At 42.0% G+C, this 23687-nt stretch overlaps 1 protein-coding gene across 7 annotated transcripts in view; it reads right to left on the minus strand.

The window, feature by feature from the left end:
* Positions 1 to 274: 274 nt before the first annotated feature.
* grin1a (glutamate receptor, ionotropic, N-methyl D-aspartate 1a) overlaps positions 275 to 23687 on the minus strand; it is a 34756-nt gene continuing 11343 nt past the window's right edge. The window contains exons 4-22 of one of the 7 annotated variants that reach the window (XM_058058003.2): positions 20170 to 20232; positions 19271 to 19368; positions 17831 to 17952; positions 16799 to 16973; positions 16403 to 16547; positions 16203 to 16289; positions 15822 to 15957; positions 15421 to 15548; positions 14681 to 14845; positions 14263 to 14381; positions 13862 to 13974; positions 13470 to 13618; positions 12899 to 13056; positions 12202 to 12363; positions 11807 to 11916; positions 11342 to 11487; positions 6303 to 6329; positions 5597 to 5707; positions 275 to 1976 (exon numbers count right to left, since the gene is read on the minus strand). In XM_058058003.2, coding sequence (XP_057913986.2) covers positions 1908 to 1976; positions 5597 to 5707; positions 6303 to 6329; positions 11342 to 11487; positions 11807 to 11916; positions 12202 to 12363; positions 12899 to 13056; positions 13470 to 13618; positions 13862 to 13974; positions 14263 to 14381; positions 14681 to 14845; positions 15421 to 15548; positions 15822 to 15957; positions 16203 to 16289; positions 16403 to 16547; positions 16799 to 16973; positions 17831 to 17952; positions 19271 to 19368; positions 20170 to 20232 — 2283 coding nt within the window. In that variant the 3' untranslated portion in view covers positions 275 to 1907. Of the gene's footprint in view, positions 1977 to 5596; positions 5708 to 6302; positions 6330 to 11341; positions 11488 to 11806; positions 11917 to 12201; positions 12364 to 12898; positions 13057 to 13469; positions 13619 to 13861; positions 13975 to 14262; positions 14382 to 14680; positions 14846 to 15420; positions 15549 to 15808; positions 15958 to 16202; positions 16290 to 16402; positions 16548 to 16798; positions 16974 to 17830; positions 17953 to 19270; positions 19369 to 20169; positions 20233 to 23687 lie in introns of all 7 variants that reach the window. The other 6 variants (XM_058057998.2, XM_058058019.2, XM_058058012.2 and 3 more) reach the window with 6 other exon arrangements.

Below are 23687 nucleotides of genomic sequence, written 5' to 3' on the forward strand. Positions count from 1 at the left end.
CTTTGGACAAATGTAAATGAAGAACCCTGTCTTAGGTACTGACATTTTAGCTGGTTATCATAAAACACATAGAAAAATACATACAGTATATATTGTTGCCCTGGAATCCAAGCAAACCCTGCTGGAAGAGGTGCAGAGTCTGGAAGATCTAGAAAGCTTTCTGTGCAGTTTATCATGTGTAGCTTCTCTATAACAGTATATATTGTTGCCCTGTGATTGCCATTTGTACTGATTACTTAGAAGCCAGTGTGAAATAATCAACAGACAAAATACGTGGATTTGCAAGTATTGAAGTATATTTTATTTACAGTTCTGTAAACAGAATAGTTCAATGCATTAAATAAGAAAAACAAATGGGTTTATACTGTTTATTAAGAGGGTCTGTGAGTATGTGTGTGTGTGTGTGCGCATGTGCATGCCTGTGAAACACAACTAGTTTGTGCGCATGAGAGTAAATAACTAGAAGTAGTAAAAGACATTCTCAGCAGCAGTCGTTATACGTGCGCACTATACAATCTCCTCATTCTTAACAACACTGACCATTCTCTATTTACATTTCATTCAATTGTGTGCATATAAAACAGCTCAAATCCACTAGGACAAAAACAAAAAGCAGTGGAAATAAAAGGTTTAAAAGGTCATGCAGGCACAAAGTCAGGAGAAAACACTTTTGGGAAAATAATATTATTACAATTAAAATAACCGCAGATCTAACAATGCCGAATCATTTATAAAAAAGTTTTGTAGTGTTTATCTTTTTTTACTGTTTGGGAGCTCCCTCTCAGCGTAAAGTGCAAGGTGGTGCTGGACACCAGGAAGGATGCAGGGGGGGGGGCGTCTTGATCAGCAGTGGTTTCTCATCTCCAGAAACTGGGAAAAGGCCTGTTTTTACAACCAACCAAAGCTTGCAAGTTTAGCCATAGCTTTGAATTTACTCAAGTTCCTTCATGAAAAAGCTCCCCGGCAACAACCTGTGCCCAGAGGAGGTTTTTCACCAAAGATCGAGTGCTGGTTGCCTGAAAAAGTTGGCCTTTTGATGCAACCCCTTTGAGACTGGAAAAGAGAGAGACTGCGGCAGGAGAGAGGAAGACGGAGGGCAGCCCCAAACACAACATGGCTTACGGCATCAAAATATTAGTCTGCAAAATAAATGCTTTCTTACTATAAAATATACTTCATCATCAATAAATGATGCGTATAAATGGGGGGGGGGAAACATGCAATTTGGTATATTAGTGGACAATCAGAGGGGAAAAAATGCATTTGAAGCCTGTTCTTCTTCTTCATATATTATAAGCAATTACATCACTAATGTCATTCAAATATATACACACACATGCTTTCATTGTGATTAATCATATCCTCAGTATTAGTGCCTTTAGTAGTGCTTTTCGGTGAAAGAAATACAAACTGAACTATGCAGAAACACATAAATGGTAGCTTACAGTACTTAAGTGTATGATATGTACCATAAAAAGAAAATATTACAGTGGTTTCTAGACCCTACTTTGAAGTGATATGTCAATACAGTACAGTAAAACTGGCTTATTCATTAATGTACCTTAACTACACCTGAAAGCTATGAGGCAGGTCAAAGAATCGGAATGAACAACAAAAGGTTTAGTCTACAGAATTACAGAAACAAAGTTTAAATACGTCACGTAGTAAATATACATCTGCGGGGGGGAAAAAAAGGCTGCGTATGTGAGTCGGATGGCTCTGTGCATGCTCAGGGAACCCTATAACATCTACGGCCAGGTAATCCTGACATTAAGAAGGTGCAATTTCAAGCTCCTCGAAAAGGTTCCACTGGCTAATCAGTGAAGTGATGAAGGAGACACGTCTCCGGTCAAGTCACCTTCTTCTTGTTTCCTCTCTCCTTAAAGTGGGTGAGAGGGCGACGCTCCCTACACCACAGTGCTGACGGACGGGTCAGACAAGTTGAGTTGTCCCGTGATGTCAGTTGGGGGGTATTGCTGCAGAGATGGAGAGAAAATAGGGGGGCGGGGAGGAGGGGACACACATGGGGGTGTCATTTCCTGTCATTGTACTCCATACGCACTTTTAATGCACTTAAGCTTTGCTAACCCCACGCTCAGGCTAATTTGTTTGGTTGTGATTGTTTTTAAATGCCAGATGCCTGAGTGGGGGGGGGGGGTCGAAGGACAAAAAGACGGTTCGGTTTAGTTTCAAAGTGCTGCTGCATTCAAGCCTTCACGTTACTGCAGAGAAACGGAGCACAAGGCCTGGTTTCTGTGCAGGTGGCTAGTTGCTATGGCAACAGGGATTTTGCTTGATTGATTTGTGCCTTGGGAGTGGGGTCTGACAAGCTGCAGGTTTTTTTTTTTCTCATTTGCAAGCCTGATTGAAAAAAATAAACCAGGAAGGCTAATATTGTCTCATTAGCATTTATAGACACATCATTAGTGTAGACTTGATCTCCAGTGTGCTTTTTTTTATTATTTAAAGCTTGGAGACGATCCATTCAACTAATATGCTGCAGATGCAGAAATACAAAGCGGTGTTAGGGGCCTACTTCTCTTCAGCAAATAGTTAACGACCATGTGTTCCATCCACTGGTGAAAATGTTGTCAAGGGTACAAGCCAATAAACTAAGGCCGTGTCCACACGGAAACATAGGAAAAGCATTCAAAATAAAAAACGTACAACGTGTCTACAAGCAACCAGTTCTATCTGAAAGCCTGTCCGCATATTCCAATATATTCATTTTCACCCATTTCATCAAAATAGATTATAATAAAAAAACAAGATAATTATAAGCAGCTGGTGGCAAATCTCCTGAAGTTCTACAAATATTATTTAAGCAAAAAAATACCTAGATCTATTGTATAAACAGATTTCCCCCACTCTGGAAGTAGCATTTCAAGGCACCCAGAATGCCTTTTTCAAAAACCTGAAAACGTTTCTGTGTGGACGACGCATAAAAGCCCAGGCTCTCAACTAGTAAGGGGTCAAAGCAGTGATGTTTCACACTAATATTGCACAGCTGCACTAGCTGGCATTAAAATACTTTAGATTGAATATTATACAAACAATGAAGATTTGTCCTTTTTTTACACCACAAACAAGTTGCAGCTATTCTCCATGTATGTTTTATGGTTAAAAAATGCTTCAAATTCAGATTTTTTTCCAATGTAGTTCTTCTTTTGGGGCTAAATAAGATATTATTTTGCATGTTCGCATCTCCATCAGAATAAACAACATCTGACCCATTTGACTAGTTAGACCAGTCATTCCAAACCACATAATGCATAATAATTGGTTCAAGACCCGACCGATAAGGGAATTTCAGTGAAGTAGGAGTCAGTATGAATAAATGGATGCTAGCCAGTGTGGCTGTGCAAGTGTATGTTGGTGAAACGTCACTCCCTCATTCTTAAGAACCATGCTCAATGTTACGTTGACAGCCCGAGCTTTTGGCCCAACGGTCTACATCAGGGGTGGACAAACTTTTTGACTCGTGGGCCATGTTGAGTTAACAAGATTGTCCAGGGGGGGCAGAATATATATTTAACACATGCACACACATTATTTTATGCTCATAATTCTAACAGTCCACATTGAATTACTTGTCTAATTTTATCTGTAAAGTGTTATACTGTCAGCAATATGTTTTTCCTCACGAGGGTCGCGGAGGGTGCTGGAGCCTATCCCAGCTGTCTTCGGGCATGAGGCGGGGTACACCCTGGACTGGTCGCCAGCCAATCACAGGGCATATATAGGCAAACAACCATTCACACTCACATTCATACCTATGGACAATTTGGAGTCGCCAATTAACCTAGCATGTTTTTGGAATGTGGGAGGAAACCGGAGTACCCGGAGAAAACCCACGCATGCACGGGGAGAACATGCAAACTCCACACAGAGATGGCCGAGGGTGGAATTGAACCCTGGTCTCCTCGCTGTGAGGTCTGCGCGCTAACCACTCGTCCGCCGTGCCGCCATATCAAACTACAAAACTGAATTTTACAGTTTTTGTTATTTCGTTTTTACTAAATCAGACATCCGACTTGCAAGTCATGTTGCCAGTTTGTATGTAAAAAGTTGAAATACTTCGAAAGCAACTGGTGAGCCGGATTCAAATGCTTAGTGGGCCACATGTGGCCCCCGGGCCGTGGTTTGCCCACCCCTGGTCTACATTCTCATTTCTAATTCTGAAGGTCCAGTGTGCGAGTCCCAGGCACGGGCAGATTGAACCAGGCGGGTTGACGGGAACAATTCATACGCCATTTTTGTTTGGTGTTAGCATTAGATTTCTCATTGATGAGATTACTACTGAAAATTGGCCCAAATTTAGAGGAAACTGGGGACGAATCACAACCACAGTGGGAAAGCTTTTTACTACAGGGGGTATTAAACTACTTTCTACTGTCACTATGTTGCATGCTTGAAGAGGGAAAGAGAAGCAGAGTGGCATGTGGGTGAGGGACACTGACACTAAAGTCCATTCATATCCATTTATGTAAAAAAAGAACATTGATATAAAATCAAAAATAATGGTCAAAGACTGAGGATGATAAACCATTTGGTTGCATATTTTGTTGACGCTAATATGGGGTTTTATACTGGGATCGCTAAACCATCAAAGCAGACATGACAACAGAGGCCATCCCACTGTTCTCCTTCCATTCTACTGCCATACCTCAGGAAGGGAAAGTAGAGATGTTTTTTTTTCAATAAAAAGGGACATTCATAAAGATGACAGTTAACACAAAGAGATAAAAAGAGCAACAAAATAAAAAAAAATAAAAAATGTGGCTGCAGCTACAGCTGTAGCTCAGTTCAAACATTGAAAAGTGTCAGGATTAAAGTCGATACTCAAGAGAAGACGGCCATCATCACCTGAAAATACCCTGAAAAAGACACACGGTTCACAAGAACACTGAAAAATAAACAAGAATTATGACAAAACAGAAAGTAAATCAATCAATACGTTAATAGAAATCCAGAAGTGTAATCCTGAAATAGACTCAATAGTTCAACAGCAAAACATCTTGGTTTTCTTCTTAGTCGGATTGGCCCACCTTGGAAATTGGACTTTTGGACAAAAAGACACAACACCGCAACATGCGTTCCAAACCAAAAGAAACCAAACAAAAGAAGTGCAGGATTGGTGCAAATAAAAAGGTCAAGCCACCGAAACTAGAGGTCACAAAGACTTAAACACACATGGACAGAACACACACCAAACCAGCAGCCCACAACAAAACAGACAGCTTGTTTGCATCATATTATCCCCATATTATCCGGATGACACCCACCCATCACCACTGGCCCCCCTCTCTGATTGGAGCTCCTGGCCTGACCTGACCTACCCTGATGCCCTTCAGTGTGTGGAGGCACTAGAAATGCGTGATGGTTGATCGATGGTGAACTGACAGACACGTGACAGAGGCAGCTGAGCCCCGTGGAAATGGATGAGTGGCGCATGTGGACTCTCTCGTGATCGGATATGGAGATGTGATCAGAGAGGACAGAGACCGGGAAAGAGAGGCGACAGAAGAGGACGAGATAAAAAAAAAAAGAGCGGGCGGAGTAAAGAAGGGAAGATGTTGCTTCTGGGTCTCCTTACCGTGTCTTTGGAGGACCTACGTCTCTTGATGCTGGAAGCCAGGGTGGTACTGATGGACCTAAAAGAGGCTTTCTTTTTGGGGTCGGGCTCTGCTCTACCACTTTTCCTATCCTAAAATGAATATGTGGAAACATTATTCATGTTCATTCTATAGCTTGGGGGCGATAACTTTGCTTTCACCCATTATCCAATCCCAACTCCACCTCTCACCACAATATTTGTCCTCTTATGACGTAAGTAGATGGGGGCGAAATATGAAAAGAGGGCAGGCGACAGAAAGGGATCAAGACTGTTAAGACGTGAGAGTGGGAAGGTTTAACTGTATGATATGACGGCACTCATCGAAATTTTATACAAGCTGTCACCCGCAAAGGATGGTGCGGTCGTCTAATCGTTTGGGCTCCTGGGAATGCATTAGAATGAGTGATGGGTCGTAAAGATGTCAGTGGGTGTGATACCATGTTTCACCTTAATTAAACCATCTGAAATAGCCAAACTATCACCTGAATGCACTCGACAGCTCTAACCGCTTCTCATGGACAACACAAGTCAACATTTTAGCATGCATCTTACTTGCAAACATGTCAAGTTTTAACTTGTAACCGTATCCTTACAAGATGCTAACTGACAAATGCCCGCTTGCTAATCTCAGCTTAACAATAGGGTGTCTGTGTGCATATAAAAACTCATATTAAGGTATTCTTACATCCTGAGTCTCTAGAGAGGAAGAGGGCTGCATAGGGGAAGAAAAGAAAAATAAAATAAATGTCCATCCACCATCGTTATTACTTAAGAATATCCTTATGCATGAGCCAAGGGATCAAAAAAGGGCGAATATCTTAAGAAAATCGAATAAAAAAAAAAAAGACACTAGCAAAGCAAACATCCACATTCAAAGCCAGGCAGGTATAAAAAGGCAAGCTACACTATCATAAAGATAGTGAAGAGCCACTAGAATGCATATCAACAGCGACTGAAACTGAAGCCCATTTAAAGTCATTATACCCAAACTGGGTATAATGGAAATTCACCCCACACATAAGGGAATGAGATGAAATGATGCTGATGCTTAATAATCATAATTAGAATCATGAAAAAAAAAGTTGCAGACTTATGACAATAATCTTGAAAATGTCAGCTACTGCGCAAAAAAATACTTTGCATCGCGTGATTCAAGTAAAGTATGAATGGGAGGATGCAGGAAGAGGGCGGGATCGGGAAGATGGATGCCCTTTTTTCAGGGGCGGGGCCGTGTGGTGTGAATTTCATCATGCTAAAACATTTTATGGATGGATGATAAGGCAACAAAAAGGGCAAAACAGAGCATAAATTAACACCAAAACAAACAGCATGACAAATTCAAGTTGGCCAGAACTAGCCCTGCGGTACAGCCTGTTTCAGCAGGTCACATGACTTCTTTTTTTTTTTAGGGCACATTTGCACCATCCAGCAAGTTTCCTCTCAAACCCCTGAAGACTTGTGATCAGGGGGTGAGGGGATGGTAGGTGAGAGCTGGCAGGAGCGTGTGATTGGTTCACGGCATCACTTGATGTTAATTAAGAAAAAACATGACTCCTGTTGGAAGATGACATATCAAGTTAGGTCATGATGGAGGTCTAGGAAACACGTGTCTCTAATTATGCCTTGCTTCAGAAGGAAGAAAATACATTCCCAAGTGGCGTAGCCGATCTTCGTTCACATTTTCTTTCATCGTCATTTCTTAGGTGTGAAGCCTGATGAAGTGAGCACAGTCCCGACCATGCAGGGCATGCTGGACCATCAGGACTTGCAGCTGCTTGTTTTTCCATAGAAACAGAAGCGAGTCGCTATGGTGCTTCATTATTATCATCATTATCATCACTGATTGCGTAACATATTTAAAAAAAAAATCAGACAGTGCACTTCTGACTAACGTCTTGTGTAGCTTTACATGTCGCTACTTGGTGATGCATGGGTCATTTTAAAAAGACCAATAAATAATTTACCAATTACAGTGGAATCTGAAAAGTTGAATAGTTCACGGATTAAGGATAATGCAGAAAAAATATATTTTTTTGTGAAGAATCGTCATAAAAATCCAACGCCAAAGCCGAGAAGTTATTTTCAGTGAGTGTCTCAGTAAGTGTCTAAACCAGGGACACCCAGCCGGCGGGCCAAATGTGGCCCGCAGGACACGAGTTTGAGGCCCCCGCCTTGATATGAAAGTTTAATGTTAGTGCGGCCTGCGCAAGTTTGATATGGATGCTGTATGGTATCATGTACCCAGAAAAAATTATTACTTTTGATTAATGTTCATTTTAAAGGTTAAATAACTGTTAATAGTTATCCTCCCTATCCGTGTGGAAGTGGTAAGTTTTTGGCTATTTAAGATTAAAGGAAATAACTTAAGGCTACCGTTTAGGTCGCTAGCTCTCTAGTTTGCGAGTTAGCATGTGTCTCAAGACCCTGCAGTTGTGCAATATGTTGTAAATAAAAAGAGTATAAATGTGATAGTCATGTTTTGTCATGTCTACAGGGCTCTAATAATGCTTTGTTAATTTTAATCGGAAAAAAATAATTTGTCTACCCACCAACTATATGTGGTTTCTTAAGTTTTTATTATATTTATTTATTACTGATTGATTGATTTTCTTTATTCTTGATTTGTTCATTTATTTTTCATCTTATTTTGTGTAGAAAATAAAAAGTAAGATATTTGAGAACAGTGGAATGTTTCATCAGAGCTTTTCTTGTAGAAAATCGAAAACCTGATGCGGCCCAGTCTCGCCCAGACCCTAGCTCCAGTGGCCCCCAAGTAAATTGAGTTTGAGACCCCTGGTCTTAACTATACCACAACATAAACAACACAGAAAGAGGTTGTTTTACATTAAAACAACCTGCAATGAAATATTTACAGTTTTCACATTTGGAATCGAACTGTTTGTGCACACACATGTGCGCAATGACATCATCATAAATGCACTTCTGCCATCTTGTGGCCATTTTTATGGCTTAAAAATGTTCTAAAAGTGACATTCTATTGTGTAGTTGCATCATCATCTCTTTTTGTCTAATCCCCTCCCCCCCAAAAAACATAAAATATAAATACTGTATTTTCCGGACTATAAGTCGTACTTTTTTTCATAGGTTGGCAGTTCCTGTGACTTATACTCCAGAGCGACTTATAAATGAAAAAATTGTTTATGTTATATGAAGGCGGCATGGCGGTCTAGTGGTTAGCGTGCAGACCTCACAGCTACGAGACCAGGGTTCAATTCCACATTCGGCCATCTCTGTGTTTTCTCCGGGTACTCCGGTTTCCTCCCACATTCCAAAAACATGCTAGCTTAATTGGTGACTCCAAATTGTCCATAGGTATGAATGTGAGTGTGAATGGTTGTTTGTCTATATGTGCCCTGTGATTGGCTGGCGACCAGTCCAGGGTGTGCCCCGCCTCTCGCCCAAAGACAGCTGGGATAGGCTCCAGCAAATGAATGAATGAATGAATGTTACACAAACACCTTTTCTGTTTATGTTTAGTTTTTGTGTAGCTGAATAAGCATTGTGTTAGCATATCTTACTCCTATTTAGCCTGTTCTCCATTCTTTTATTGTCAGAACTTGCCTTCCAAGAGGACGTAATGTCTGTTTAGTAGTAGTTTGTAAAATAAATTACTGGCTAAAAATGCGACTTTTACTCCATTGCGACTTATGTTTTTTTTCTACCTAATTATGCATTTTTGGCCTTGTGCGACTTATACTCTGGAGCGACTTATAATCCAGAAAATACGGTAAATATGTCTCTCGGATATGGCATAAACCCATTTAAGAGCCATTAAGTCTCCAGTCTTCCAAGCAGTTACGCCATATGTCAATCTCAGTCTTCCTCTCCAACTCCACTTCCTACTGTTCACACTCGTAAACCTCGTGGAGCAGATGTTCAACGTTTGAGGTTCCACTGTATTTTAAACTATTTTCCCCACATCTCATGATTTCTAAACATTTTCTACTGAAGAAAAGCAGTGCATTTTCTGATTTATAACACAGCATAGAGGAAATAAAGTTAAAGGTTAGTTATGATCATAAACCCAACTACACCTGAGTGGCTACAGTACTAATATGGCATGCATATTCACAACAATGCAAGGTCACTTTATGTACTCATTAGCATCATGGAGAGATCATGGGATGTGCTCCATTAACATGGATTAGACAGAAGTGCACTTTCTCTGAGCGTCCATCTTTCTGGTCAAATGTATGCATTTGTATGGTTGGACACAAGGCAGTAGAAGCATATATTTACATATACGATTGCACAAACAAGCAGTCCAAATAATGCCAGCAATGAGGATTCCAGGTTCCAGTGGTCACTGCACTGAGGGAGGAGGAGACCACTTAAACTGCAATGGTAGATTTTCCATCATGATGGTTCCGTGTCCTACATAACCAAGTTGTCATTTTGAATTTGTGGAAATGAGATCACAGTGAGCAATCACATCAGTGCACCCAAACAGTACGAATAACGTCTGGCATAGGACAGATTGGATTAGCTCAACTTCATGCATTCCTCAGTGCTCCTTGGACGAGGCCTCATTATCGTGGTTGATAGTACCGTGAACATTGTGTGTATCTTGAGCTCCGAGGTCCTGGTGATGGTTAATGAGGAAAAATGAGCATGCTTGAGGCATCTTTGTTTAGTCTTGCATAAAAATCAACGTGATCGTCGCTGACGCGGATATAAATCATGCTGGTCTACTCGCAGTTTAGTAGCGTCCCTCTCCTTTCTCAGTGATGCACCACACCACCCACACCCACGTCCCACCCAGCATGCAATCGCCTGCTGTACGCATCCACAGAACGTACGTACATCCATGTCAGGACAGTCACAACAATGACATACTGTACAGTTGTCAGCAAGATGGTGGACGTTCTCGCTTTGCTGACAGGCACTTGACATTGTTTGTATACTGTACCTTCCGTCACACACTGAGTTGTGGTTCAAATACAGTGATGTAGCACACGTGTCGTCACAGTGACTGGCCATTACATGAACCCCAGGACCATCCATTCAGGGAGTTTGGATTTAAATTTAGCATCAAAGATATCTCAAATCAAAATTATTCCCTGTAATTCCAAGAGGAGCCAATTCAGTTCCAATGACAATTCCTTAAATGATTTGAATGGAAACTGAATTCCATGATGACACTATGTAACAACATAGTATTATATTATTATGTCATTGTACGGTCATGTCACCTCGTACTTCGGTACGAGGTACACTATTAAAAAAAAACAAAAAAAACTTAAACTGTATTATGGAAAGCAAGAAGTGAACAAATGTAACAGTTACTGATTGTAAAAGTACCAGATGAAGGGGTAGGATTTAATAAGCTTTGCTTCTTCCTACTCCTTTTGGACATGTGGAACTGTGAACTGATTATGTGATGCACTCAATTGTAATCTGATGCATGTTCAAATGAAATAAAACCATTACCATTACATATGTATTGATATAATAGTCAAAATTTAATAGCTCCACGACATTGATTTGCAATGTGCTCTATTTGTCTGGTGCTGCAGGAAATCAATGATGGTATAATGAAAGTGCACAACTAACTAACAAACTAACCAACATGCACCGATGGCATGGCAGTAGGTTACAAACTCATTGGATTTTGGATATTCTGCTGCAAATTGTCACATTTTCCATACATTGGCCCCCTATGAGACATTTTCTTGAACCTGTGGCAAAGGAAATGCTTCCTACCTGCAGGTTCTTCCTCCAAACATTAACGGCCGCAAAGGCGAGCTGCATCTGCTTCCTGCGGGCGTCTTTATGGCGCTTATAGGCTATTTCGATGAAGATGAGGAAGATCCCCGCCGCTATGCCTCCAGCCACCAGCATGAAGACCCCTGTAACGAGCGGGCAGGAGAAAAAGTCTCAGTTGCAGGGTCTCAGAACTTCACATTGCTCCCAATGAGCTTCAAGGCACGCTGTGTCACGCTCAGTGGTCGCCACACGTCTTTGAAAGTACTCCCGACGTACGACACATGACTAAAAGACCATCACCAAGCCACAGCACAAGATACTGTACGGTACACAGCACCCACGCCAACACTAAAAACAACCATTTTTGGTAAAGGTATTGGACAAAAAAGGGCTACAGTACCTTACCACTGCAGTTTTTGTCCAATCACTTTTAACGCTTTCTCTACACCTTAAGGACCATACCTGCCATGTTTTCAAAGGTGAGTGTGGCTGGGGCATTGCTCCGTGAGTCACACTCCTGGTATCTCACCCAGGTTTTATCTAGGTCTTCCATGAAGCCATTCTCATGAGAACTGCAAGAGGTCAAGGGTGGTGGAGAGAGAGGTGACAAAGTTAATGCATTGCGCAAACGTCGGGACTCGAGAGTCGCTTCTACCCTGATTGCAACACATAGAAGACAGACAACAAGACAGGGCACAGACAGAGACAGACAGTGAGGGCAGGAAGGGGAGCTAAAGACAGAGATGTGACACAAGGCGATGGTTAAAAAAATGGCCGACAGCGACCATCAAATCATAGATAAGGAACAAACAAAATAAAAACGTCAGACGAGTAATGCACCTTCGGCTGGGACAGACCTGAGAATGGCCAGGGACACATTCTGTTTCCAGGGGCTGTCCTTGCGCATGCCTATGCCAAAGCCCGAACGGAAAAACAGCTCTCCCGTGGTCACCAGGTCGCACTTCTGCGAGGCTTCAAACTCCAGCACCGCAGAGTCCCAGATGAAAGCATGCAGCTTGCTGTGGGGGAGGGGAGGGAGGAGTGGAAGGAGGGGGTTACGGTGCAACAGTACAATGATCTACATACATATATTTATTGTCGGCGACCCTCTCTCTCGCACACCAGATCTTGTGTGTCATTCAGCGTTTACCAGCAATCAGTACCGCTGCCTATGGCCCAAATGTAATCCAATGACAGATGGGTGAGGGCGACTCCCCCATCGGACTCCCCCCAGATGTTCGCCAGGGTGCAACCTGAAAAAGGGTGCTGCGCCACTCAATGTTAGCGCCACCTCACACTTGGTACCAGCGCGGTTGTCACGTCCACATCTACCCCCCCCTTTTCCCTGGTCTGATCTCAACCATGGGCCTGGATCAGATGGAGGGCTGCAGTAAGTCTTGTAGCTTCCAACTGATCCACAGGTCCATGCGTCCCTCCCCCTCCTCCCCGTTCCCGACTCCACCTGACCTGACCGAGGGCGGCACTGACTTTGTGCTTGACAGGTTGAGCGGTCGGCCGACTCGATGTGGTCAGCGTGACCTGGCCGAGACTCACTTGTCACGCACTGCCTGGATGGCTTCGGCGGCACTCTCATAGTTGTGCTTCTCCATGTGGCGGTACATGGTGCTAAGCTCCACCTGCCGCCGGAAGTAGATATCCACGGAGCTCTGCTTCACCGTGGCGTATATGAACTTGTCCGATGGGTTTCTCAGCTGTGCAAAGATAAAGATCATAAGACTGTTAGAAGGACACTGCTTAATTGTGTCATTATACATACATTTCATTTCCAAAAACAGATTTTCCCAAGATTTTGGATCAACATTTGCAATAAAAGTGACATTTTTAGATGAGATTCAGCCCAGCTCACACTGCTTAATTGTGTCATTATATATACATTTCATTTCAGCTCAGCTCACACACTATATATAGGTTCTCAACACTAATGAATGAAAAGGTAAGATCAAGAGATGGAATGGGAGTCACACAACTGTGGTGTGTTCAATTACACTGTCAAAAAAAACAAGTCTAAACCTTTTTTTTGGACCGAAAATCTGATAATTTGCAAATTATCCAAAAGTCCTACCAAATAAACGTTGATATGGTCATGACGGATCATATGATTTACCCTTGGGTCATTGATGCCGGTGATGCGCTCCTCAGGCCGGTCCAGCACCAGGAAGGCAGCCAGGTTGGCAGTATAGGAAGCCACAATGATCATAGCAAAACCAGCCCACACCATACCAAGGATTCTCGCTGAGAAGCTACGAGGGGCACCTGCAAGTTTAAGGTTGAAGTCAGATCAGTTGATTTTTCAATTCTAATTCCCAAGCTAGAATTAGCCTCAGCATCACTACCTGCCTGACTATTTTTTTTAAATTGACACAATCAAGCAAGAACAGAAGAAAAACGTTAAAATCAGTAAAATCCGATGGAGTTCTGACCAGGAACCAAAGACAATACCAGCAGCTATACGGAACAAAATGGCATTTTCCTACTGTTCCATTTAGTGCATCTGACCTTCTCCAATTCCAGAGTTCAGCAATACTCCCCAGGAGAACCACATGGCAGATGACAAGGTGAGGGCATCTTCTTCTTCTTCTTCACTGTTTACTTTAAATCTTCCAAACGGGCTAAAGGGAAGACATTGGGAGGGTTGCAGGAGACACAGTGAGACCTTGCACAAGAGAACGTGCACAAGTGAAATCCCTGAGAACCCAGGGTTCATGAAAGGAGACTGAACATGAGTAAAGTGAAGGCAGCAAGGAAAACACAAGACACAAGAAGGCAGCATAGGGACAGAGTAGTGGGGATGGTTTGAGCCAATCGTCACCTCTGACTGGCTTCTTGTCTGAACTGAGGGTAAAATCTGGATTCGTTAAGAGTGCACGCACACACACACACACTCTCTCCCCGTGTACCTGAACCGGTCTAGTAGGTAAAGCATCACCGCCACCACATGCACCGAAAGACCCACCAGCAGCCACAATGTGCTTTGGAACGGCTGCATGAACGAGTCCAATGTACTGCGAGGAATTTCCTGACAACACACACCAGGGAACCGGTTAATGCTTCATATTGATTAGAATTATCCACGAACAAACAATATCTTTTACGGGTTCTCTCTTACTGCTGTCCACAAATATCACAATTTTGTCAAATTCACGATATGAAATGTGAACTCGTATTAAATCATTTAAAAAATGCTGTTATAGTTCAGAAGCTTTTTCCTGCAAAAGCAATACAGTATGTTACAAGACAGTATGTTACATGCAATGTAATGCAATGTAATAGTGGTCGCTTACCGTAAGAGAACCATAAATCATGAACTTAACTTACCTTTTTAACGAGGATGGTTAGACCTTGATATTTGAAGGGTTTGGAGAATTCAATGTACTGTGCTCGTTCGTTGTTTATAGTCAGCGGGGCGACAATCATATCAGCCAGGCCCCCCAGGAGCTCTCCCATCATGCCATTCCACTCTTTCTTATTACTGTTGTTCACCTAGAAGGCATTAATTACCAAAATCATTGGGTGCGTTCACATTCATATAGTCCAGTATGAAAATGGAAGAAAATATGTTCCCTCTTTGTAGCTATAATAGTACTGTATGTTGCAAGATGTTCAAGCGTGCCGGTCGATGTTTGACCATTCGTGCAGAAGAACATTTGTGATATCAGTCACTGAAATAGCAGCTCAGGTACCTTAAGAATTATTATGAACTTAGGTTACAAGATGTTCAAGCGTGCCTGTAGATGTTTGACCATTCGTGCAGCAGAACATTTGTTACATCAGTCACTGAAATAGCAGCTCAGTTACCTTAAGAATTATTATGAACTTATGTTACAAGATGTTCAAGCGTGCCTGTGGATGTTTGGCCATTCGTGCAGAAGAACATTTGTGATGTCAGTCACTGAAATAGCAGCTCAGGTACCTTAAGAATTATTATGAACTTATTGTATGTTACAAGATGTTCAAGCGTGCCTGTGGATGTTGTTGTGAATTATTATGAAACCCTTTTAAATTAATGGGAAAACAGATTTTAAGTTCAATCTGTTGTGAATTAATGTAACACAAACCCGCTCCTGGGTTCCAAATTTCCCATCAGCCACCAGATGAACCTCATAGGTAAAGTTCATGGTCATAGCCAGCTTGATCAGGAGATCAATGCAGAATCCATAACAGCACTGTGGGACAATTGGCCGTCCTGTAACCAAATAGAGAAATGGTTTGCGAGTTAAAATCAATGTGGAGGAAATCAGCCGGCTTTTTAATTTGCTGTCCTGAAGTGCCGCATGTAGACTGGACAAATGTATCACACACACACACACCATGGCGCACACCCACCCCACACTCTGAATGGCACACTCAGCTCCATGCATACATATATAGATACCTACTGCATATATATGTATGCATCTCCAGTAGGTGTTTGTGCGTTAAAAGCACATTGATATCATAAACGTCCCTGATGTGTTACCTGGGATGGTCTCATTGGGCCCAGTGCAGATAACCTTTTTAATTAAGACTCCATTTAATGTCATTTCCTCCTTGCATGTTCCATCCGGCATAGTGGGTTTCACATACACAAATGGCTCCTGGTGTATGGTCACTATCTATAACAAATAGGAGAAAGCTCTTGATCACATCGATTCAGATGCTCCCATCGTGAGGGACAGCAACGGAGAACGGAAGCCCCCAAGAAGCAGAAAAAAGAAGATGAATTGAGGATGGGAAGCTGGAGTGGATGGAGTGGATTCTTTCCCCTTTCAGGAGCACATATAAACTGTACTGTCTCACAGGAGCAAAAGTTAGTTTCCACACTTGATCAGATTACTACGTCCATGTGATGCCAGCTAACCTTTAATCGAGTAGACATCTGGAAGCCTTGTGGTTTTTCTGTCTCCCCGCCAGGCCAGATAATCTTCCGCTGATTGTTCATTACCACCTACAGGGAGGCAACACAGTACATATTAGGCACATTAAGGATTCAGACTTCGACACTATATGTTGGGTCAATTATAGAACTACAGCTGACGACAGAGACTCTAGTACGCTTACCTGTGTCCCATTGTAAACGCCGACTTGAATGAGTCGACTCTTCTGGTAGTTGAGAATACTGTAGTGGGCGTACTTCCTATCACCGTCGTCATTGAACTCAACGCGTCCTGTGAGGCCCTCTGGGTATTTAGATGACATGAGCACCCTGGCGGGCAAATGAAAAATAATTACAGCGTCGTCGCACAATTAGACGAGTATGATGTACTAATGTGCTGTATCTTCTTTCTCTTTCGGCTTTTCTCTCGTTCCTGATCCTATCCATCCTGGTCACTCCCAATGTGAACCTCAGCACCCGCATCTCTGCTACCTCCGCATGTAATGTGCTGTATGCATTTGTCTAATCGTGTTGAGTAGATATATTTTTGTAAAATAAGAATATGTCACAAATGAATGTACCGTTTGAAGAGAGGCCCTGTTTTCCAGATGTTGGTGTTGCCCACACATCCTCTCGGCGGCTCAGTGATATTTTCCTTCTCAAAGAGCTCCTGGATGGACTGCGCCACCACTGCCACGGCATCATTGATGTGAGCCGACTCGTTCTTCCCGTTGATGAGCTGCAGTCCGATGAGACCTAAAACCAGTCCCACGACAAACACACAATGACTCATCTGAGCAAGGTACTACCTCTTAGGATCCTTTTGCAATGCTCCAAGTGGGCAAAAACTTATAGGGTCTCCAGTTTAGACATCCTGAATAAAGGTGGCACATCAGTAGCAACAACAACGGAAATAAATATAAATATCTTTGGATTAATTTTTTTTTTTTTTGCTACTGATGACCTTTTCACAGCATGTGTAAAGAGTCCCTTGAAGTTGGATTGTATTTATTCCTTTCCTTTTATTCATAACTGGGGGAATCAGGCAAACTATTCCTTGTGTAACTGTTAGCGGCTAAACAACCAGTCAAGAATCCAACTTCAGCTAAGTTTTCTGATTGCAACCAGGTCCAGCCGACTTCTGCATGAAGTCTCAATGGAGGTGGAAGAGACAAGGACAGAACAAAAAAAAATGATTTTTTTTTTGTGTGTGTGTAAGGGTGCCTGAGAGGTTGGGGTGAGACAGCGTTTGTGAACACAAGGTGATAAAATGTGAGAGAAACGGAATAAATGATAACAAGAAAGGCTGTTGTAGCTTACCATTCTACCAGTTGCAAAACTCTTCCTTTATAGATCATTAGAAACCAGGACATTAATATGGCAGAATAGCACAATGAATAGCCAGGAGAGACACAATTCAACTGAAGAAAATAAGGAACACAACACATTTAAACCTTTAAACACCAAGTGCTTAAACGTTTAAACGCTAATCCATCACACGACACACGGTGAATCATGTAACGCATCGCTAGGTTTGTTACGATGGCCCACTGAGTGAGGCCGGGTATTAACTTGGGTATTTGCCGCAGGGCTCTGCTGGATGATGGACGTACCGTCTGGAGCCTCGCTCAGCGCTTTACCCGACATCTCCCGCTCGCCCACCAGCCACACGTAGCCGGAGCCTGTCATGTTGAGGAAACGGGCAGCCTTGTACACGGCGGCGGCATCTTCCTCGCTGGCACAAGTGGAGTAAAACAGAAGGATCCAATAAAATAACATTTATTTACAAAAATGTATCGGATCTTAATAAGGTTCTAGTAAAGCTTCAAATGTGCAAGTAAGCAATTAATTGCAAACCAGCATTAAACTGAAATTGGCCGTTCATCATCAAAGTTTAAGACCATAGCCTTATTCACGATCTCTTGATGGCAAAGGCAGAAAAAGCTTTCTCTCTTTGAACACAGTTGGATTGTTTAGCTGCATAAACGAAGTCTCTTGCAATGTGCCATTGCTGCTGATGTCGGATCTTAAAAGATCCTGAGGGTTATGAAACAAAAAAGTCAAGTTGTATCCCCCCCCCCCCCCCAAAAAAAAAGAATTCACCGGCCCAAATGTTCTGTCCATCAATACACAGGACAAATGCAGTCCAATTCATAACAAGGGGATCCCACCATCATGATCTGTGGTGCTTTTTCCTTCAATGGAACAATTGAACTTCACCTTGTGCAGGAGCGTCAAACGGTTGTTGGCTATGTGGAGATGTTTCAGTGGGCATCCATTATTGTATGTGTTAACGGGACAAAGGACATCTTCCTCAGAAATAATGTCACTCTTTTGGACCATCTTTCATGTTCCCCTGATCTAAATCCAACTGAGAACATTTGGGGAATGGGATGGCAAGGGAAATCCGTTGCCTTCTGGGAAGCATCTTCACCACCTGCACCAACATTCTGGAAAAACCGGCACCAAGCTTGGTGAAACTAAGAATGGCTGCACGGCGGTCAAGTGGTTAGCACGCTAGGGGACCCAAGTCCAATTCCACCCTCTGAGTTTGCATGTTCTTCCCGTGCATGCGTGGGTTTTCTCCGGGTACTCCAGTTTCCTCCCACATTCCAAAAACATGCTAGGTTAATTGGCCACTCCAAATTGTCCATAGGTATGAATGTGAGTGTGAATGGTTGTTTGTCTATATGTGCCCTGTGATTGGCTGGCGACCAGTCCAGGGTGTACCTTCTTTGAAGACAGCTGGGATAGGCTCCAGCACCCCCGCAACCCTCGTGAGGATATGCGGAAGAAAATTAATGAATTAATTAACAAGAATGGGCTCCTCACTAATTACTCCTGGGCATTTTTTAAAATATTTAAATTTATTAATATTTATTTAGTCTATTTAGTCTATTTTGGGGACTATGGAGTTTATTTTCTTTAGCTTTGGTCTTAAACGTTTGATGAGCTGATGAACAGCCTGGATTAATTGAACACAAAGCCTCAGTTCATCCCAACAGATAATATATAATAGTATTTTGAGCGTTACATTTTGGGTAAACTCTGACCTGGCGGAAAGGATGATGACTCGAGCCTCCAGTTCTTTGGCCTCCAGCAGCAGGGCCGTTAAGTTGGTATCCTGGCTGAACTGGAGGACTTTCTCTGCCTGTGATCGGGGCACAAGAAAGGTCAAGCCAGCTACTTCCCCCTCCCTTCAGACACCATGATGCCTCTTTACCTGCTTGTTTGAGCTTGGACGATTATAGTTTGAAAACGGGAGACAAAGGTAAAAAAAAAAAAAAAAAAAAAAGCGATCCAGAAGGATATACCGGCTGGATTTATAAAAAGAACAGCTGAAGGGAAAATTTTTTTTGCATTTTTTTTTTGGCATGCAAACTGAGGGTTATCAAGGCTCCATAAAAAGGACGTGCATGTGTTAGGTGGGGGAAGAAAAAAGTCAATGCAACCAGTAACTAAAAACAGGTGAAGGGGGTGAGAGGGGCGTTTTGCCTCAACGACAAAAAAAAAAAAAACAAAAAGAGCTGCTGTAAAGTAGGAAGGTGCTACAGAACAGGAGGACGTAGCATCTGGGAGACTGCTTGGTCCCACATTACCGGTTCTCCAAAGAAAAAGGCTTGCAAACTCTGTTTGTGTGTGAGTGACAGTTCAGAGAACATGCATTCCTTTTTTTTGAAAGAGAAAATGAAAATGACAAAAGCCAGGGCGCTGCTCACTGTTCTTTTCTTTCTTTTTTTTTTTCTTGCTGAAAATTAAAGAGTTTCCATAGCCAAACCATTCTTCATGTAAACCACAGGGGACTTTCTCAAATTAAAAAATTAAAAAAACACGTGCTACCAAGAAGGAGGGATGGGGCATTTCCGGGTCGGCTGGTGACCGGTTCGGGCTGGTTTCTAGTTGCTACGTTTGGAAAGTTGGTGGGCGGCGTGCATTGACCATGCAAATATACCTTAGGTCCTCGCTTGTTGTCATAGGACAGTTGGTCGAGGTTTTCATAGTTCCTTTTTTTATTCTGATGAGTAATGTGCACAGAGAAAATATGCAGACATAGAAAAATATTATAAACAGTTGAAAATGGAGGGCAGCAAAGCATTCCAACAAATCTCCACTTGTGCTTCAAATTGGGATCTTTAACGGTGAGGCTTGCAAAGACATCAAGACTGCTCAGGAACAGCGATGATATATATAATAAGCAAGGATTAGGAAGATTTACACTGTAGTCTTATGACCAGATATCAGAAACAGCTCCCAGAATGATGTGCTGTATTTCTACATTACGGCCAATACCAAATCTATCAGCATGAATCCATCAAACCACTGAACACACCACCAGTGACCCAACACTAACAACAAAAAGATTTGCATGGCGGTCGAGTGGTTAGCGTGCAGACCTCACAGCTAGGAGACCTGAGTTCAATTCCACCCTTGGCCATCTCTGTGTGGAGTTTGCATGTTCTCCCCATGCATGCGTGGGTTTTCTCCGGGTACTCCGGTTTCCTCCCACATTCCAAAAACATGCTAGGTTAATTTTTTGGGGTCAAATTTTTGCTCTCTATTATGAAAGGTCATTGTTATCAAATGTAACCACGAGCGAGTTTGTGTCTGTGTAAGTTATCCACCCCATTAAAACAGCCTCACAGCCCCTTAGGGGGCAACCTAACAGAATTAAAATATTCTACAGACAGGTTGTGAGTCTACTGTATTCTGCCTGACTTGCAGAATTTAGCATTTATTCATTTATTTTCTACCGCTTATCTTCACAAGGGTCGCGGGGGTGCTGGAGCCTATCCCAGCTGTCTTCGGGCGAGAGAAGCGAGGTACACCCTCGATTGGTCGCCAGCCAATCACAGGGCACATATAGACAAACAACCATTCACACTCACATTCATACCTATGGACAATTTGGAGTCGGCAATTAACCTAGCATGTTTTTGGAATGTGGGAGGAAACCGGAGTACCCGCAGAAAACCCACGCATGTACGGGGAGAACATGCAAACTCCACACAGAGATGGTTGAGGGTGGAATTGAACCCTGGTCTCCTAGCTGTGATGCTGCACACTAACCACTTGATCGCCGTGCAGCCCAGAATTTAGCAATGGTAGCAAAATATGTACATCCAGCTAAGTAGTGTCCCATTCTGATATACATCACTGTCTTTGTGTGTTTGTACACAGAGGGAAGTGCAAACACAGCAGAATGTCCTTGACCTGAAATGGCATCAAATAGGGCTCACAAGGTTTGAGCTGACTGAGCTTAGGTTTGAGAAAAACAATTGTTAGGATTCATTTAGAGAATAAGCACCTCTGATAAGACTTATGATAATGATCTAGCTCCACTTTTGATGTTCTAAATTAGAGGGGAACCTTTCTAAAAAGACATGATACTGCCTGAAGGCCAATATCGAGCATCTTTGCAGTCCATTCCAGTGCATAATGTGTGTTGCATAAGGACTCAGCTTTAGATTGTGTTTGTGATGTTTATATTTTCCGCTGCGATTAGTTTGAATTTCATCATTTTTGCAAGCTTGGCTTATTGGAGCAAAGACGTCGCCACTCAGGGAGCTTTTAAGATGGAGAGCCACTCTACAAAAAAACATGCAGCATCTTTCTGCTTCATAGGACTTCCTGCACAGCCGCCTGGCATCATAGCTTACACCCCACTGCATTCTGGGTAAGTGCCCCAACCCCCCTAACATTGTGCATCAACACAATGTCCAGTCCAACAGGAAGACTGACATCCCACAAACCTGCAAATCAAATCCTTTATGTTTATCAAATTTCATTTATTCTTATTTTACAAATGGCAGTAACAAGTTCCACACATCTTTAAAAGGAAAAGATATTGAAATATTAATGCTGTGTAAATGATTTACACATGACATACGAGCATTTAACACAAAGCACATTACACATAAGGAAAAAAAACGTGTTAACGCCCTCCCCCCACCCCCCGCCGACTGCTCTATTTTTGTACCCACATTAATATTTCATGTTGTGTTAGTCAGTTTTGCTCTCTGACTAAGTCCAACGTGTCCAGACCCGCTTTGCTGGTGGTGTCAGCGATCCCCTAGTGACTAAATGACCTCGCTCACGGCTCTAAAACGCCGCTGAAAATAGTTCCTAAATTTATTGCATCAGTGCAGCCAGCTAAGTGATTAGCCAGAATATTTCTCCCTTAATTAAAGCATAACGAGATGAGGCAGCAGTCCAAATCAATATCGTTTCACATCACATAAAGCACTCAAAGATGTGAGGGCCTTTGCAATTTAGATTAAGTGAGCCTATAATAAAAGGTTATTACTCTTTTACTAATATTAATACACTTATCAGAATAAAAACTTTGCTGATATGAGTCATTGGGATTTAGAATTGGTTAAAATAAAGCTCAATGGTATTTGGGGTAAAGCTGTAGTGCAACACTGATTTTTGTCACACAGAAAGATAATTTCATTGCTTGACGGTTTGTTTAAAGTTGATATCCGTTGTGATATCATAATACTGTCTCTAAATTATATTACGTTGTACTACTACTGCATTTGACATTTAACTTAAATGAGAACATCAGATGACATCGCTACGAAGACTCTGCAAGATGCTTGTTTGTTCTTAGTGTTTTTAACATGAGAATTATTTTGAATTTACCAGCTCAACAGGGAGCATACGTCGTTGCTGGAAGATACAGCTATTCCATCAGTTAGTTCCGATTAATGGGCCTCTGAAATCAACACACCTTGGAAAGATGTTCCGGTAATGTTTTAAGTAATCAAAATATGTTTAAGTTGAGAGTCGGTGTTATTAGCGTTATTAGCGAGTAGCTCGAGGTATTGTGACTGATGCTGAGACGTGACTCACAACGCCTCACAACACAAGCAATACGTTGTGATACTCCGCCAGAAATAGAGTACTCTGTGTTAGCTGCTACAATAACAATATCGCTTAATTGTATGTTAAGCTCGGTTAATATACAATGGAACACTGTTGGCATTTTTGAAAGTATTTTTTGTTAGGACAAAGTAGCTGTTAGCGTCAAAGTAGGTGTGTCCCAATGACGCGCATTTTAGCTAGCTCATATTAACTCATTTTCTCACGTTATGATGCACAAAGAAGGGAAATCAATTCATTTCCTGCACATTTTCCACATGATGAAAACATTTTGTCCTATTTTTGTGACATTGTTGTTTATTATAATTTCAGTAAAAGTAAAAATATTACCTGAAGTTACTTTTTTGGTAGCACAAAGTAGCTGTTAGCATCAAAGTAGGTGTGTCCCAATGACGTGCATTTTAGCTAGCTTGTATTAACTCATTTTCTCATGTTATGATGCACAGCAGAGGGAAATAAATTGATTTCCTGCACATTTTCCACATGATGAAAACATTTTGTCCTATTTTTGTGCACATTGTTTGTTTATTATAATTTCAGTAAAAGTAAAAATATTACCTGAAGTTACTTTTTTGGTAGCACAAA

This window comes from Doryrhamphus excisus, linkage group LG10 (assembly GCF_037039965.1).
Source record: "Doryrhamphus excisus strain RoL-2023G ecotype Guam linkage group LG10, RoL_Dexc_Guam_v1.1, whole genome shotgun sequence".
Lineage (NCBI taxonomy): Eukaryota > Metazoa > Chordata > Actinopteri > Syngnathiformes > Syngnathidae > Doryrhamphus > Doryrhamphus excisus.